Genomic DNA, 16,797 nt, shown 5'->3' on the forward strand with positions numbered 1-16,797 from the left:
TTGGTGAGAATGTAAATTGGTGCAACTAATGTGGAAAACAGTACAGAGGTTCTGCAAAAAAATTAAAAATGCCATATAATCTATTAATTCCACTTGTGATTATTTGAAGAAAATGAAAACACTAATTTGAAAAGATATGTGTACCCCTATGTTTACTGAAGCATTATTTATACTAGCCAAAATATGGAAGCAACCCAAGTGTCCATCAATAGATAAATGGATAAAGATAAATGGTTGTACATATATATGAAGGCATATTATCCAGCCATTTGAAAAGAATGAGATCTTGCCATTTGCGACAACACAGATGGACCGAGAGGCTGTTACGCTAAGGGAAGTAAGTTAGACAGAGAAAGACAAAAGCCATATGAATTCACTTACATGTGGACTCCAAAAAAAAAACCCAGGAGAAATGATGGTATTTTTAAAATTACAATTTTTTTTGTTTTAACAAAATTATTTTTTGTTTAACAAATTATTTTTGTTTAATAAACAAACGAACAAAAAACAGAAACAGAGTCTTACAGTCAACAAATTAATAATTTAACAAATTATTTTTGTTTAACAAACAAACGAACGAACAAAAAACAGAAACAGAGTCATACATTCAGTGAAAAAACTGATAGTTGCCAGAGGTGAGGTGTGTGGGGAATATGTGAAGTGGCAGAGGGAATTAAGACATATAAGCGCCGAGTTAGAAAATTAATAAGTCCTGGAGATGAAAAGCACAGCATAGGGAATCTAGTCAATATCATTGTGAAAATCTTGTATGGTGACAGATGTTTACCACACTAGTTGTGGTAAGCACTGAGTAATGTATAGAATTTTTAAATCACTTTGTTATACACCTGAACTAATAGAAATTGTATGTCAACTATATTGCAACAATGATAATACATAAATAGTAATAATACAATGATAATAAATAATAATAAATACAAATATTTCAAGTAGCACGTTGCTGGAGCGTAGTGAAGATGTTGAACGGTGGAAGCAGAACCATGTGACAGTGTCCCTGCGGGTGTCTGATGGTGAGACTGGCCAGAGGTGCTGCTGAACCCCAGTGGCGCTGATGCATGCGTGGCCCCAAGTGGGGGTGGGGCATTCCTGGGCTTGAGCCTTTACTGCAGGTCAGTGCCTTGACACACATACTCTGTCCTTTATTTAAAAAAAAGATTTTATTTATTTGAGAAAGAGACAGAGGACAGCAGCGGGGGAGGAGTGGGAGAGGGAGAAGCAGAGTCCCTGTTGAGCACTTTCTTAAAGCTATTTTCCCTCTGGAGAAAACAAGAGGATGCCAACAATGAGGAAAAACCGTGGCTATTTTCATTCTATTAGTGGTTTTGTTTTGTTTTGTTTTGTTGGGAGAACAATATATGTGAAATTAAAATAAGAATTTAGGGAAAGGAGGGGTGCCTGGATGGCTCAGTTGGTTAAGGGTCTGCCTTCAGCTCAAGTCCTGATCTCAGGGCCCTGGGATTGAGTCCCGTATAGGGTTTCCTGTTCAAGGAGGAGCTGGCTTCTCCCTCCTGACCCTCCCACTGCTCCTGCTCTCTCTCTCAAATAAATAAAATCTTTTTTAAAAATTTAAAAAAAAGAACTTAGGGAAAGGAACTCTTGATAAAAGAATATTAGAATGACAAACTCTTCTGGAATATAAACTGTGTGTGGATTCATGAGGACATTAAGTTCTTTCAAGAAGAGAATTGAAAAAACACTTTTATGCTGATTTAAAGAGTTGATTATTAGAAAACTCGAGTTCAAGAGTTACTGGCTGAATAATTTTTGTTTTCATTCATTTGATCATGTAATATGCACATTTTAAAATGAACTATGCCATTTACTGTAGATATTTATATAGTTCTTTCCAGGTTATATCCTCTAGAGAAAAAAGTTTAATCTTAGGAAATTTAGCAGCTAATGGGCAGAGCAAGAAAATCGTATTGTAGAGGAAATTTGTCTTTACTTCTGCCATTTTCATTCCTTTCCTGGTTTTAGCTCTACCTTGCTGTGATATCCCCAATACTTCTACTTGGTTCGTCTGGATTCCTTTCGCTTATGAAAATCAGAATTTAGTACAATTCTGTCATTTTAGTAAAATGACTTCAATGATTTATGATCTCCCTCACCACAAGAATAATCTGCATATAATCGCCATCAAGCTGGTGATTTCCAAATGTCATTGAACATCAGGCAGAATATCAGGGGGTTGATGGGCCTTTGTTATACGCTTAAAATAGCCCCATGATTAACGTGTGTGTGTTGTATCTGTTAACTCAACAAAGCATTGACAGCAGTGTGCAAAGGAGAAACACATTTGTCTTTGAAAATCAGAATTCAGAGTTCTGGGCAGTTGGTATAGATTTGAACCAAACAGATGTGGCCACATGTTTGATAAACAAGGTGGTGATAACCTGAGAAAAAATAACACCATTAGCACTTCCCAGTACCATGTACATATAACAAATGTGTTAATATGATATTATCTTACTCATTAAAGAAGGTACAAAAGGTACAGATGATTTCAGGAATCCTCAGTTAGCTGTTCGCACATGTTAACATATGTTATGGTGAATAGTTGCAAGTGATCAATTAATTTGCATCTCTTTCAGCGTATTCCAAAATTTTAATTTATGTGGCTTTCCTATTACTGTTTGGTGAGGCAAGCTTTTTTTTTTTTTAAAGAAAATTTCATTTTATACTCTTAAGATTGCAAAATCTTTCAGTTTAATGGTGACCAGCAGACCCACAACTCTATACTCCTAACAATACACCTGACAATAATAGTACCATAGATCTACTTAAAATGCTTTAAAGTAAATACAATATAATGAGAAAATTTTAAGTTGTGATTTTAATGTTTGAAAAACAGATAATGGACATACACAATAAAGTTACAAAATATATAAATGGCATGTAGTTCTTCTAATCTGTTCCCATCTCCCTACTGCCCAATGCAAATATTGCTCTCATTTTCCTCTGTATCTTCTGGAGTTGGCCTCTGCATTCCATTTATTTCTAATGTGTGCTATTTAATTTATTTATTTACTTTAGATGACTCCGGAATTGATGATAAAAGCATGCACTTTTTATACTGGACATTTAGTAAAGACCCACTTTTGGTAAGAATGTGATTTTCGCATCCTATTCCCTTGTGTTTTTATTCTTAATATTCTCTATAGGAAGAACAACTCATTTTTGGCCATTCTGATTTTATCTATTTAATCATGTTTCCACCATTTTGCATTCTTTTTTTTTTTTTTTAAAGATTTTATTTATTTATTTGACAGAGAGAAATCACAAGTAGGCAGAGAGGCAGGCAGAGAGAGAGGAGGAAGCAGGCTCCCTGCCGAGCAGAGAGCCCGATGTGGGGCTCGATCCCAGGACCTGGGATCATGACCTGAGCCGAAGGCAGTGGCTTAACCCACTGAGCCTCCCAGGCGCCCCACCATTTTGCATTCTATATTTCTTTTATTTTTATTTAGCATTTACTTAGCAAAATACGTTCTTTACTTCTTCAAGGTATTGTTTTTTTTCGAAGTGTAAGTCTACAATCCCTTCATCTGAAACCCTTGGAGATATGTTTCGAAATTTAGATTCTTTTTCTTAAAAAAATTTTACAGAGGTAATTTCTACACATTCTATGTATTATATAACATCTTCAGTGGTGTCTGGGGCAGCATGTTTGGAATCAAACATATTAAAACATATTAGTATTTCTATTATATATGTTATATATGTATATAAAATGAAATATCTATGAAATGAAATTTTAAAAAGACTACGAATAGCTATGTGTCAAGTCCAGAGAGTTTTTGATGCAAAATTACTTCAGGTTTTTACATTTTTATTTGTTTACTTTTAAGCTTTATTTATTTATTTTATTTTATTTTATTTTATTTTATTTTATTTATTTTTTTTAAAAGATTTTATTTATTTATTTGACAGAGAGAGAGATCACAAGTAGACAGAGAGGCAGGCAGAGAGAGAGAGAGAGAGAGGGAAGCAGGCTCCCCGCTGAGCAGAGAGCCCGCTGCGGGACTCGATCCCAGGACCCTGAGATCATGACCTGAGCCGAAGGCAGCGGCTTAACCCACTGAGCCACCCAGGCGCCCTATTTATTTATTTTAGAGAGAGAGAGTGTGAGGGAAGCAGGGAGAGGGAGAGAGAATCTGCACTGAGTGTAGAGCCTGTTGTGGGGTTTGAACCCAGGACCCCAAGATCATGACTTGAGCTGAAATCTAGAGCTGGATGTTCAACCAGCTGAGCTACCCAGGCGCCCTGAGGTAAAATTACTTTAGGTCAGGTCTAGTTTTACCTCTAAATGGGTTTTGAAAAAAACCAGGTTACAAAAAATACCTTCCGAATTTCAGACCTTTACTGGGTTTTAGAAATATAACAAATGGAAGTACAAGCTCAAAGGAAACACTAGAAGTAGCTAGAACAGTAACAATAATCGAACAATTTCTTTCTATGCTTTGGTATTTGAAGCAATAAAGGAGGTATTGTTACTCCTTCTCCCTCTCCATTTGTTAGGAATGTATTGCCACTGATATTATCAAAATACTATTTTTCTGTATTTACTGCCTATAGCACATGGAGAGACATAGCAATACCTCTTATAAGTGAAGATGAACTTCTGGCTGAAAAGATGGAAAAAGCGAGGGAATATGACAATTTCAGACTTCAAAAATACTTCTTTCATCTCTGGCACTCTTATACAGAAGGTCAAAAAAAACTACTTACAGGTAAATCCTTGCATAGTAACGGTTAGTTTTTGTATTGCTTATTCAAAGAATCAGCAATTAACAATTAAGCAGTTTGCGGGTGGCTGGGTGGCTCAGTGGGTTAAGCCTCTGCCTTAAGCTCAGGTCATGATCTCAGGATCCTGAGATGGAGCCCTGCATAGGGCTCACTGCTCAGCGGGGAACCTGCTTCTCCCTCTCGCTCTGCCTGCCTCTCTGCCTACTTGTGATCTCTCTCTCTGTCTCTCTCTCTGTCAAATAAATAGATAAATAAAAATCTTAACAAAAGATTAAGCGGTTTTTACTGAGAATTTATTATTATGTCCAGAGAACTGTCATGAAATGTCATGAAAAGCCACTAATTAAATGTCTTACATTTAAATGAGATTTGTCTCAAAGGGTTTTCTTGTAACAGAAAACAGGCATGTTTGAAATAAAAATTCTGTATGGATTTGTGTGATATATGTACAAATATAAATAGAGATCTACTATCATCATTTTTACTCAGAGAAAGCTGGTATATGATAGGTACCAAAACTGACTATTTCTTGCAGAGAATTTTTCATTCCTTAGAGATATTTCATTTAATGGATACATGAGGAAACAAAGAAAATGCATTTTTCCTTTCCTTAAATCCTTGATAGTTGTAAAAAATAGAAAGGGCATGTACATGATCTTTGAGGCAGGAATAGGGAACCCCAGCCTTTTGCTCAGATTTTCGCCACTTACCAAATACTGGTTTATGGCTGTTGCAAATCAGAGAATCATTTCCTCTTGATCAGTTACTCTTGGTACCTCAGTCACAGTGAGCCCTCTGAAGGTTTTTTTTTTCTTCTTTTTTTAGAGAGGGAGAGAGAGAGAGAGCAAGAGAGAGCGTGCACATGGGAGCATGGGGTGGGGTGGGGAGGGGAAGTGGGAGAGGGAGAGAGAATCCTAAGCAGACTCCATACCCAGAGGTGGGGCTCCATCTCATGACCCTGAGATCGCAACCAGAGTGGTAATCAAGAGTTGAATGACCCCCAGGTGCCCTCTGAAGGTTTTAAAGTAAGATTGATGGGCCTCTAATTCAGAGAGGAAGCAACTGGCTTCAGTTAAGAAGCCAGTGCCCTCGGGGCACCTGGGTGGCTCAGTGGGTTAAAGCCTCTGCCTTCGGCTTAGGTCATGATCTCAGGGTCCTGGAATCGGGGAGCCTGCTTCCTCCTCTCTCTTCTGCCTGCCTCTCTGCCTACTTGTGATCTCTGTCTGTCAAATAAACAAAATATTTAAAAAAAAATTTAAAAAAAAGAAGCCAATGCCCTCTTCATTGGTGTCCCCAGGGCCTGCCTTAGTCATCCTTCTTCCTGGCCTGACCCCTGTTATTTGAGCTTTGGACCCTTGGTTAAAACATAAAATGGAGCAATTTATTTAATCATAGGGCATTTAACTAAATCAGAATACTACCTTATAATTGTATTTCTGTGATTAAGTTTAGGAGTTCTGGTTTTATAAAGAACAGTTTGATTAAAAAAAGAAAAGATAGGTATCCTATATATATCCTGATGTGTTATTACATCTATTACATCTTTATTTTTATTTTTTTAAGATTTTATTTATTTCTTTGACAGAGAGATACAGCGAGAGAGGGAACACAAGCAGGGGGAGTTGAGAGAGAGAGAAGCATGCACGAGAGAGGGAGAAGCAGGCTTCCCGCTGAGCAGGGAGCCCAATGTGGGACTCGATCCCAGGACCTGGGGATCATGAGAGCTAAAGGCAAACACTTAACCAGCTGAGCCACCCCAGGCATCCCTCCATCTCAATTTCCAAGGGCAAATGTGATGTTTACAGGTTAATAAAGTTTCAGGAGTAGAGATGTACGGCTGCCAAAAGTAATTAATTTTAGATATAATTAAAATCAAACAAAACCCGCCAGACACAATATTAGTTTGTATTATAAACATGATAGAATATTAAACATTGTTTTTAGGAAACATCTTTATATATATACAATAATCTAATAACTTTTCTTTAGTCACACTAGTGCGGATACGGAGGATGTGCCGCCGTTACAAGCTATTGGCTCTCCTAACCAGGTGGAGGGATGAAGCTCAACATAAGTATAAGAAGAGAGAAGAGGAGCTGGTATGGTATCTCGGAAACTTAATTTGTTTAGAAACTGAATTTGGTTGTTCTATTGATGTTGCTTCAGATAATAATGCCATGCGTGGAAAGTGTGAAAATATTGAATATTAGGCACTTAAAAAAAAGATTTTACTTATTTATTTGAGAGAGAGCATGCGTGTGTGTGCATGGACGGGGTGGAGAGACAGAGTGAGAGGGAGGAGCCAGAGGCACGGCTCGGTGGGGGGCCTCCATCCCAGGACCCTGAGACCATGAACTGAGCTGAAGACAGGTGCTTAACAGACTGAGCCACCCAGGTGTCCCAATATTATATAATTTTGATGGGGTCTTTATTCTTTTAATTGAGTAATTTAAATTTTCCTTCAGCTACGAAAAATATTTTCTAATAAATTCTGTTGTTTCATTTCAACTCTGAACACTGAGAAAAAATTTCAACATTTTGTTTAAAGTTATTGGTAAAGACGAAGAATTTTGTTGAAGTAAGTGTTTAGATAGATATAGATGTCTAAAATAGAAGAGAGGGGTGCCTGGGTGGCTCAAGGGGTTAAAGCCTCTACCTTTGGCTCAGGTCATGGTCCCAGGGTCCTGGGATCAAGCCCTGCATCCAGCTCTCTGCTCAGCAGGGAACCTGCTTCTTCCTCTCTCTCTTTGCCTGCCTCTCTGCCTACTTGTGATCTCTGTCTGTCAAATAAAAATAAATAAAATCTTTAAAAAAAATTAAAATGGAAGAGAAACCATTTGATATGATAAAGACTGAATAAATTTTTCTGTCCTAGATAAGATTAGATTGTTATTCTTTTTCAACCTTCAATATAATAAATTATAATATAAATTATTTAAAAAATTACTAAATTGCTAAACTTATGGGGGTGCCTGGGTGGCTCAGTGGGTTAAAACCTCTTCCTTCGGCTCAGGTCATGATCCCAGAGTCCTGGGATTGAGCCCCACATCGGGCTCTCTGCTCAGTGGGGAGCCCGCTTCCTCTCTCTCTGCCTGCTTCTCTGCCTACTTGTGATCTCTGTCTGTCGAATAAATAAATAAATAAATAAAAATCTTTAAATTGCTAAACTAAAGGATCATACTTAACTGGGACACTTTAAAGCAATTAAAATAGAGGACCCAAGCAAATTCCTCCAAACTTAAAAATATTTCTGGTTTGCTTAAGCTGTTAATACATTATTACTTAATGTTGTTTTAGAACACTCACAGTAACTATTAGGATCAGACATAGAAAAATGGATTTTTTTTAGTTCTATTACTTCATAGGTAATGTTTTATCAATAGTCTTAAAAGACAAAGTCGGGATAAATAAGAAAGAGAAAAATAAGAAATTAAACTCCCTGTTTAGTTGTCACCCAGTGGAGGGCAGGATCAATGCCCTCCCACCGCTAACGGGTTCAGAAGCTGACACTGATGATACTACACATGTACCAAGAGGGTATACAAAGATTTATGCTGGAAACAGCGCTAGAGTCTATAGAGGACACTGAGATGCATAAAGCACAGTTCTTGCTCTCTGCAAATCTGTCCCCTACTGGTATCATGGTGTTCTTCTAGGATGTCCTCTAGCATTTGTAGAGTACATGTTCAATGTTACTAGCTCATGTTCAGTGTTGCCAGTTCAACAGTTACACTTTAGGTAACCACTGTTTTAGTCTGCTTGTTCAGTGCTTGCTTGTCTGTCCTTCCTGCCTCCCTTTCCCTTTTTCTTCCTTACTTCCTTCCTCCCTTCCCTCCCTCCCTCCCTCCCTCCCTCTCTCTCTCTCTCTTTCTTTCTTTCTCTCTTCCTTTTCTTTCTTCCCTTCTTCCCTTCTTTCTCTTTCTTTCCTCCCTTCCCTCCTTCTTTCTTTCTTCTTAGATTTATTTGAGAGAGAGAGAGAGCATTGGGGGAGGCAGGATGGGCAGAGGGAGAGAGAGACAAGGAATCTCAAGTAGACTCCCCACTGAGCAGGGAGCCAGATGTGGGGCTTGATCTCAAGACCCTGAAATCAAGACCTGAGCCAAAATCAAGAGTCAGATGCCTCCCTGACTGAGCCACCCAGGCACCCCTGTTCAGTGATTTTTGACACTGTGCACTAAGCTAGCATTTTGATCCTGGCTCCTCCCAAGCCTGATCAGTGATTGTCTAATGGGAAAATAAGCAACTGTACATACATGACTAGTCTGCCCCGTTCACACCCCGCTTGAACTGAACATCTCGGAGGCAGTATCGTTTTCTTAATCACCCCCATACCCTGAGCATAATGTGGTGCATGCAATAGTTGATACATATTAATATAAATAATAACACATAACGTAGTATTATCCTTCATATAGATGTATACTGTACAGTTAGTTGGGTGTTTAGAGAAAACATTTACTTCTAGCTATGTGATTTCTTGGCCTAACAATCATTCACTTAAGTGGGTGAAGTGAGCATGGCTGGTGTGTGCTGCGCAGAGAAAGCAGGAAACACTTCTATGCGCTAATCTTCTCCAACGTGTGCCCTTCTTTCGTGTGTGTGTGTGTGTGTGACATTTATTTATCCTTATGGCTTTTTCTCGATTATGCAGTTTTTTTTTAAAGATTTTATTTATCTATTTGACAGACAGAGATCACAAGTAGGCAGAGAGGCAGGCAGAGAGAGAGAGAGAAGCAGGCTCCCTGCCAGGCAGAAAGCCCGATGTGGGGCTCGATCCCAGGACCCCGGGATCGTGACCTGAGCTGAAGGCAGAGGCTCCAACCCACTGAGCTACCCAGGCGCCCCTTAATTATGCAGTTTTAAGGAACGTATTCAGCATTAGAATGGGGACTTCTTGTAACAGTAAATCAGGCAAGACCCCAAATGCTTTCCTCTGCCTCTCCTTTTTTATCTCTGTGCTAACCGCCACCTTTCCATACCCCAAATATCCCGTCAGTCATTACCAGAACCTTGACTCTGTGGGTTTCAGCTTCTTCATCTAAAAGAGGAGGCTGGACCACATCATCGAGGTTGCTGCCTAGGCCACTGGTGTCTGACAACACATGGGAATGATCTCTAATGCTCTGGTGGTCTGGAGCATATCGCCCTGCTATGGACAAAGGCAGTTTACACAGCGGGGATGACAATAATACAGAATGTTTATTTGGTTCTATCATGGTGTCAAGTGCTGTGCTTTATACATATCTCATTTAACCTTCACAATGATGACATGGAATTTGCCGGTTATTTTCATGGCAGATATTAAAACATGAACTTCAGTTGCTGAAATGGAGAAGCAAGGTAAAACGCAATGTCGTTGCTAAGGAAGATTTCCTATTTCCTGAACACAGTGCGTCTGAAGTCTCTCTTGGAAGCAAGGTTCCTGAATGTGACATTTCGCTGTTCCCCGAAAGAGTGATCTCACAGGTTCGTATGAATTCATGTATCGTAACTAGTCATTTTCACAATGTTTATGTAAAGAGTGGTTTTATAAACCTGACATGAATGATGGAAATCCTATTTCAAAGAAACATGTTTTTTTACAACTAGCTGTGGGTTCAACTCAGATTTTTAGAGGTCATCCTTTTGGATGGCTGTAAGATGACTCTAGCAATCAAAAGTGGAGAAAGTAAAGCTGCAGGAAATAAGAAGGGAGGGAAAACATTCCTCCTTCAAGCATACATTGTCATTTAAGGTGGAACAGGTTTTAGCTACTGCAGCACACACTTTTTCATTTTTAATCCCTAATCTTTTAAATTTCACATGATGCCTTCACTCTGGGATGTAAATGGGCTTGTCTTAGTGCACCTTTCTTTTTCTTTTTTTTTTTTTAAAGATTTTATTTATTTATTTATTTGTCAGAGAGAGAGAGGACAAGCAGGCAAAGTGGCAGGTAGAAGCAGAGAGAGAAGCAGGCTCCCCGCTGAGCAAGGAGCCCGATGTGGGACTCGATCCCAGGACCCTGGGATCATGACCTGAGCCGAAGGCAGTGGCTTAACCGACTGAGCCACCCAGGTGTCCCTTAGTGCACCTTTCAATTAGATGAAATATTTGTAGTATCTTTTTCCCCTAGATTGTGAATTCATAGAGAGAATCATGTAGTTACAGCTTACAATTCACTGAATTGATCTCTGAAAAATCAGCCATAATTCCAACTATAAGTTATATTCTCTCCTAATTTGATAGATAAATAATTTCTTTGTGAGACTGCCTGAGAAATCGTAGAAGAGTTATAAAATATCACCTTATTCTGATTGATGAAAGCTTCACATTATAAAATCCCATGCGTTAAATACAACCTGCTGAATGTGCAGAATTAAGCTCAAGTTCTATTTGGGGACAGGGTATCTATGTGTCTATGTCTAGTCCAGCATTATATGTATCGCGTGGAGTTAGGATAAGGATATTTTCGCCCATAATTTCCTCTTTATAAAGTGTCTATTCTATCTTGTTCATTTTGAAATTGGAATTCCCATAATTTGCTTGCTGGTTTGTAATAGCTCTTTGTATATTGGTAATATATCAACCCTTTGCCTGGAACATATCAGAGATTTCCCTCCTACACCTGACGCTTGCCTTCCGTTTTGTCTGTACAGTCTTTCCGTGAGAGAAGCTTCAGAGCTCTGTATAACCAAGCCTAGCACTCTTGCCCTAGTTATTTCTCTTTTTGTGTCATATTAATATGTTATTCTTAGTGGTTTTTCTAAGCCACATCACACTCTTTCTTTTTTTTTTTTTAAAGATTTTTTTTTTAAATTTATTTATTTGACAGAGAGAAATCACAAGTAAGCAGAGAGTCAGGCAGAGAGAGAGGAGGAAGCAGGCTCCCTGCTGAGCAGAAAGCCCGATGTGGGGCTCGAACCCAGGACCTGGGATCATGACCTGAGCCGAAGGCAGCGGCTTAACCCACTGAGCCACCCAGGCGCCCCACATCACACTCTTTCTTACACTGATACGGCTGTTGTTTTGTCTTTGAATTCTCACACTGTTGACTGCTAAAGTTTCTTTGTTTACTTTATCAGTGGCTGCGCTGGGGTTTTCAATTCATCACAGATTACACCTTCACATAATTTTCTACCACTTTACATATAAGGTAATATCCTAACAAGAATATGCTTTCATTTTCCTTCTCCTGTGCTTCCCACTGTTATTGCCATGCATTATATCGCCAGGTGTTTATAAACCCTATAATGTATTATTTTTGCTTTAAATAGTCAATTATACTTTATTTAGCATCCTTCTTTTGTTATTTATTTTTTATTGATGTGTAATTAACATAGTGTTTTATTAGTTTCAGGTGTACAATGTAATGATTCAACAGTTCAGTGCATTACTCGGTGCTTGTCACAATAAGTGTGCTCTTAATCTGCTTGATTCGTTTCATCCATCCCTCTACCCACCTCTCCTCTGGCAACCACCAGTTTGTTTTCTGTACTTAAAAGTCTGATTTTTTGTTTGCCTTTTTTTTCTTTGTTTGTTCATTTGCTTTGTTTCTTACATTCCACATATGAGTGTATTTCTCCAACTTATTTCACTTAACATTGTACCCCCTAAGTCTATCCATGTTTTGCAAATGACAAGATCTTGTTCTTTTTTATGGCTTAGTAATATTCCATTGTACATCTACTACTTCTTTAACCGTTCATCTAGTGATGGACACTTGAGTTGTTTCCATATTTCAGCTATTGTAAATAATGCAATAAACATAGGGATATATATGTCTTTTGGAATTAGTGTTTTCATTTTCTTTGGGTGAATACCCAAGTAGTGGAATTACCATATCATGTGGTAATTCTATTTTTAATTTTTTAAGGAACTCCAGTTTTTCACAGTGGTTATACCAACTTACATTCCTACCAATAGTGCATGAGGGTTCCAAAACTTGTTGTTTCTTGTACATTTGATTTTAGCCATTCTGGCAAGCGTGAGGTGATATCTCATTATGGTTTTGATTTGCATTTCCCTGATGATCCATGATGCTGAGCATCTTTTCATGTGTTTGTTGGCATCTGTATGTCTTCTTTGGAGAAATGTCTGTTCATATCTTTTGCCCATTCTTAAATCAGATGATTTGTCTTTTTGATGTTGAGTTGTATAATTTCTTTGAATACTTTGGATATTAACCCCTTTTCAGATAGATCATTTGCAAATATCTTCTCCCATTCAGTAGGTTGCCTTGTCATTTTGTTGATGGTTTCCTTCACTGTGCAAAAGCTTTTTATTTTAGCATAGTCCTAATATTTTAATTTTGTTTTATTTTTCTTGTCTGGGGAGACATATCTAGAAAAATGCTTCCATGGCTAATGTCAAAGAAATTACTGCCTATGTTTTCTTCAAGGAGTTTTATAGTTTCAGGTATCATATTTAGGTCTTTAATCCATTTTGTGTTTATTTTTGAGCATGGTGTAAGAAAGTGGTCCAGGTTCATTCTTTTGCATGTTGCTGTCCAGTTTTCCCAACATCATTTGTTGAAGAGATTATCTTTTCCCTATTGTATATTCTTCCTTCCTTTGTCATAGATTAATTGACCATATAAGCATGGGTTTATTTCTGGACTCTATTCCGTTCCCTTGATCTATGTGTCTATTTTTGTGCAGGTACCATACTGTTTGCATGCTATAGCTATATATATCCTGAAATCCAGAATTGTGATACCTCCAGTTTTGCTTTGGCTGTTTGGTGTCTTTCATGGTTCCATTCAAATTTTAGGATTATTTATTCCAGTTCTGTGAAAAATGTTGTTTGTATTCTGGTACTGATTGCATTAAATCTGTAGATTGTTTTAGGTACTATGGACATTTTAACAATATCAGTTCTAGCGCACCTGGGTGGTTCAGTGGGTTAAGCCTCTGCCTTCGGCTCAGGTCATGATCGAGTCCTGGGATCGAGTCTTGCATTGGGCTCTCTGCTCCGCAGGGAGACTGCTTCCGCCTCTCTCTCTCTCTACCTGCCTCTCTGCCTACTTGTGATCTTTGTCCATCAAATAAATAAATAAAATCTTTTAAAAAAACAAAACAAAACAAAACAATATCGGTTCTTCCAGTCCATGAGCATGGAATATCTTTCTATTTGTTTGTGTCATCACCAATTTGTTACATCAGTGTTTTATAGTTTTTGGAATATAGGTCTTTCATCTCCTTGGTTTATTCCTAGGAATTTTATTCTTTTTGATGTAATTGTAAATGGGATTGCTTTTAATTTTTTTCTTTCTGCTATTTCATTAGTGTATAGAAATGCAACAGTGTTCTGTATTAATTTTGTATCCTGTGACTTTACTGAAATCATTTACTCATTCTGGTAGTTTTCAGGTAAAGTCTTTTGGTTTTTCTATATATAGTCTCATGTCATGTAGAAGGAAGGAAATAATAAAGATTAGAGCTGAAATAAATGAAATTGAGTCCAAAAAAAGCCACCCACAATAGAAAAGATCAATGAAACCAGGAGTTGGTTCTTTTTTTCATTATTCAAATTCAATTAATTAATAGGAGCTGGTTCTTTGCAAGGATAAACCTTCCACCAAACTGGTCAAGAAAAAAAGAGAGAGGACTCAAATAAACAGAAATCAGAAACAAAAGAGGAGATATAATGACCAACGCCACAGAAGTACAAAGGATTATAAGAGATAACTGTGAAAAATAAGATGTCAACAAATTGGACAACCTAGAAGAAGTGGATAAGTTCTTAGACACATATAACCTTCCAAAACTGATTCAAGAAAAAAAAAAAAAAGAAAATTTGAACAGACTGATTATGAGCAATGAAGTGGAATCAGTAATTTAAAATTCCCAATAAACGTAGTCCAGCACCAGATGGGTTCAGAGATGAATTCTACCTAACATTTAAAAAAGTGTTAATATCTCTTCTTCTCAAACTACTTCAGAAAATAGAAGGGAAAGAAAAACTTCCAAATTCATCTTATGACACCAGCATTACTCTGATACCAAAACCGGACAAAGACACAACAAAAGAAGAAAACTGTAGGCCAGTATCTCTGATGAACATAGATGCAAAGATCCTCAACAAAATATTAGCAAACTGAACCCAACAGTCCATTAAAAATCATTCTCCATGACTGAGTGGAATTTATTGCAGGGATGCATAAGTGGTTCAACATTCGGAAGTCAATCAACATGATACATCACATCAACAAAAGGATAAAACCCTCATGATCATCCCAATAGATGTAGAAAGAGCACTGGACAAAGTACAACATCCATTCATGATTAAAAAAAAAAGAACCCCAACAAAGTGGATTTAGAGGGAACATGCCTCAAGAGAATAAAAGCCATTTATGAAAAACCCACAACTAACATCATACTCAATGATGAAAAACTGAGAGCTTTTCCTCTAAGAACAAGACAAGCATGACCATTCTTACCATCGTTATTCAGCATAGTGCTGGAAGTCCTAGGTGCATCAATCAGACACAAGAAGTAAAAGGCATCCAAACTGGTAAGAAACAAGTAAAACTTTCAATACATTTTACTTTTAACAATCTGAAGCTTCTAGACAAGTTGCAAGTACTGTACAGAGAACATTTCCTCAACAGTTTTGAAAGTAAGTTGCTGACATAAGACCTCATCACCGCTGACTACTATTGGTTTATTCCTGTGAACAAGAGCATTCCCTTAGAGGCAACCATCAAAATCCTCAAACCTAGTTCAGGTTTCCCCAATTGTTCTAATAATGTCCCAGTAATGCAGAAGAATCCAGTCTAGAATCACACATAACAATTGGTTACTATGTCTCCTCAATTCTCCTTCCATTTGCAATGGCCCCTTAGTCTTTTAATTTTCATGATCTTCACAGGAAGATTAAGTCCGTTTTATTGTGGAATATCTCTCAACTTGAGCTTATTTGGTGTTTCCTCAAGAATATACTCAGGTTATGCATTTTCATTGGAAATACCACGGACAGGGCACATGGGTGGCTCAGATGGGTAAGCGTCTGACTTCACTCAGGTCATGATCTCAGGGTCCTGGGATTGAGACCTGTGTCAGGGTCTCTGCTGAGTGGGAAACCTTCTTCTCCCTCTGCCTCTCTCTCTGTCTGTCTCTCATGAATAAATAAATAAAATATTAAAAAAAAAAAGAAATACCACGGACATCACTCTGTGCTCCTCCCATTGTAGCATATCAGTGACAGGATTTGGATTTGCCTATGACTGGGGATGGTCACTTTGATCACGTGATGATAGTGGTGTCTGTCAGTCAGGCTTCTTCACTACAATTCAGTCACCTCCTTTGTAAATGATATGTATGTTACGGCTACTTTAAAATTATATAAGCATTCCTATTCATTTCAGTTTGTTTATTTATTTACATCAGTATGGATTCCCAGTTTTCCATTTTATTTGTGGGTTATAATCCATTACTCTAATTATTTTGGTGCCCAAATTGTCCTAGATTTGGACAGAGTCAAGTTGCCTTCTGTGTCCTTTTGACATATCATCATAATTTCTTCAGTATTTCCTTACTTTATAGCACAGCTTGCTGTCCCAGGCTCACCTCGTACTTTCCTTGTCCCACCGTGGATAAGTCATTCTCCAAAAGTCCCTAAATCCTTCTCAATGGCAAGTGTACATAGAAACCATGAGCACTAGCTGTGTTCGTTGCCATTGCAGTGTCACGCCCCCTTAGGTCTTCTTGGTAGGAAAAATGAGAGACACTAAGTAGCTACAAACCTAAATAGCACACAGATACTTGCAGTTTTATTTTTGGACCATAAGGTTCATTCTAATTCTCTCTTATCCCATATTTGCAGTGTCCTCCAGCAGTGAGGATCCTAGCCTTCATTATTCTTTGTATCTTTACTTATTTAACCATTCCCCCTGTGTGTCACCAGTCACACAGGTTGTTGCCACTATCCCCTCCTTTCTTCATTCTGCTCAGACTTTGACATCCCTTGCCAGGCCACCCTCTTACGGGCTCAGGCTCTGACACCATATGGCTCTTGCCTTCCCCACTGCATGGTTTCCTTACTAACTTTGGGCTA

At 38.1% G+C, this 16,797-nt stretch overlaps 1 protein-coding gene across 1 annotated transcript in view; it reads left to right on the forward strand.

Moving 5' to 3' along the window:
* Positions 1-16,797, forward strand: part of FBXL13 (F-box and leucine rich repeat protein 13) — a 258,167-nt gene that overhangs the window by 31,413 nt on the left and 209,957 nt on the right. The window contains exons 4-7 of the mRNA XM_047694145.1: positions 3,055-3,122; positions 4,594-4,748; positions 6,754-6,863; positions 10,063-10,230. Coding sequence (XP_047550101.1) covers positions 3,055-3,122; positions 4,594-4,748; positions 6,754-6,863; positions 10,063-10,230 — 501 coding nt within the window. The remainder of the gene's footprint in view (positions 1-3,054; positions 3,123-4,593; positions 4,749-6,753; positions 6,864-10,062; positions 10,231-16,797) is intronic.

This window comes from Lutra lutra, chromosome 11 (assembly GCF_902655055.1).
Source record: "Lutra lutra chromosome 11, mLutLut1.2, whole genome shotgun sequence".
In the NCBI taxonomy this organism is placed as follows: Eukaryota; Metazoa; Chordata; class Mammalia; order Carnivora; family Mustelidae; genus Lutra; species Lutra lutra.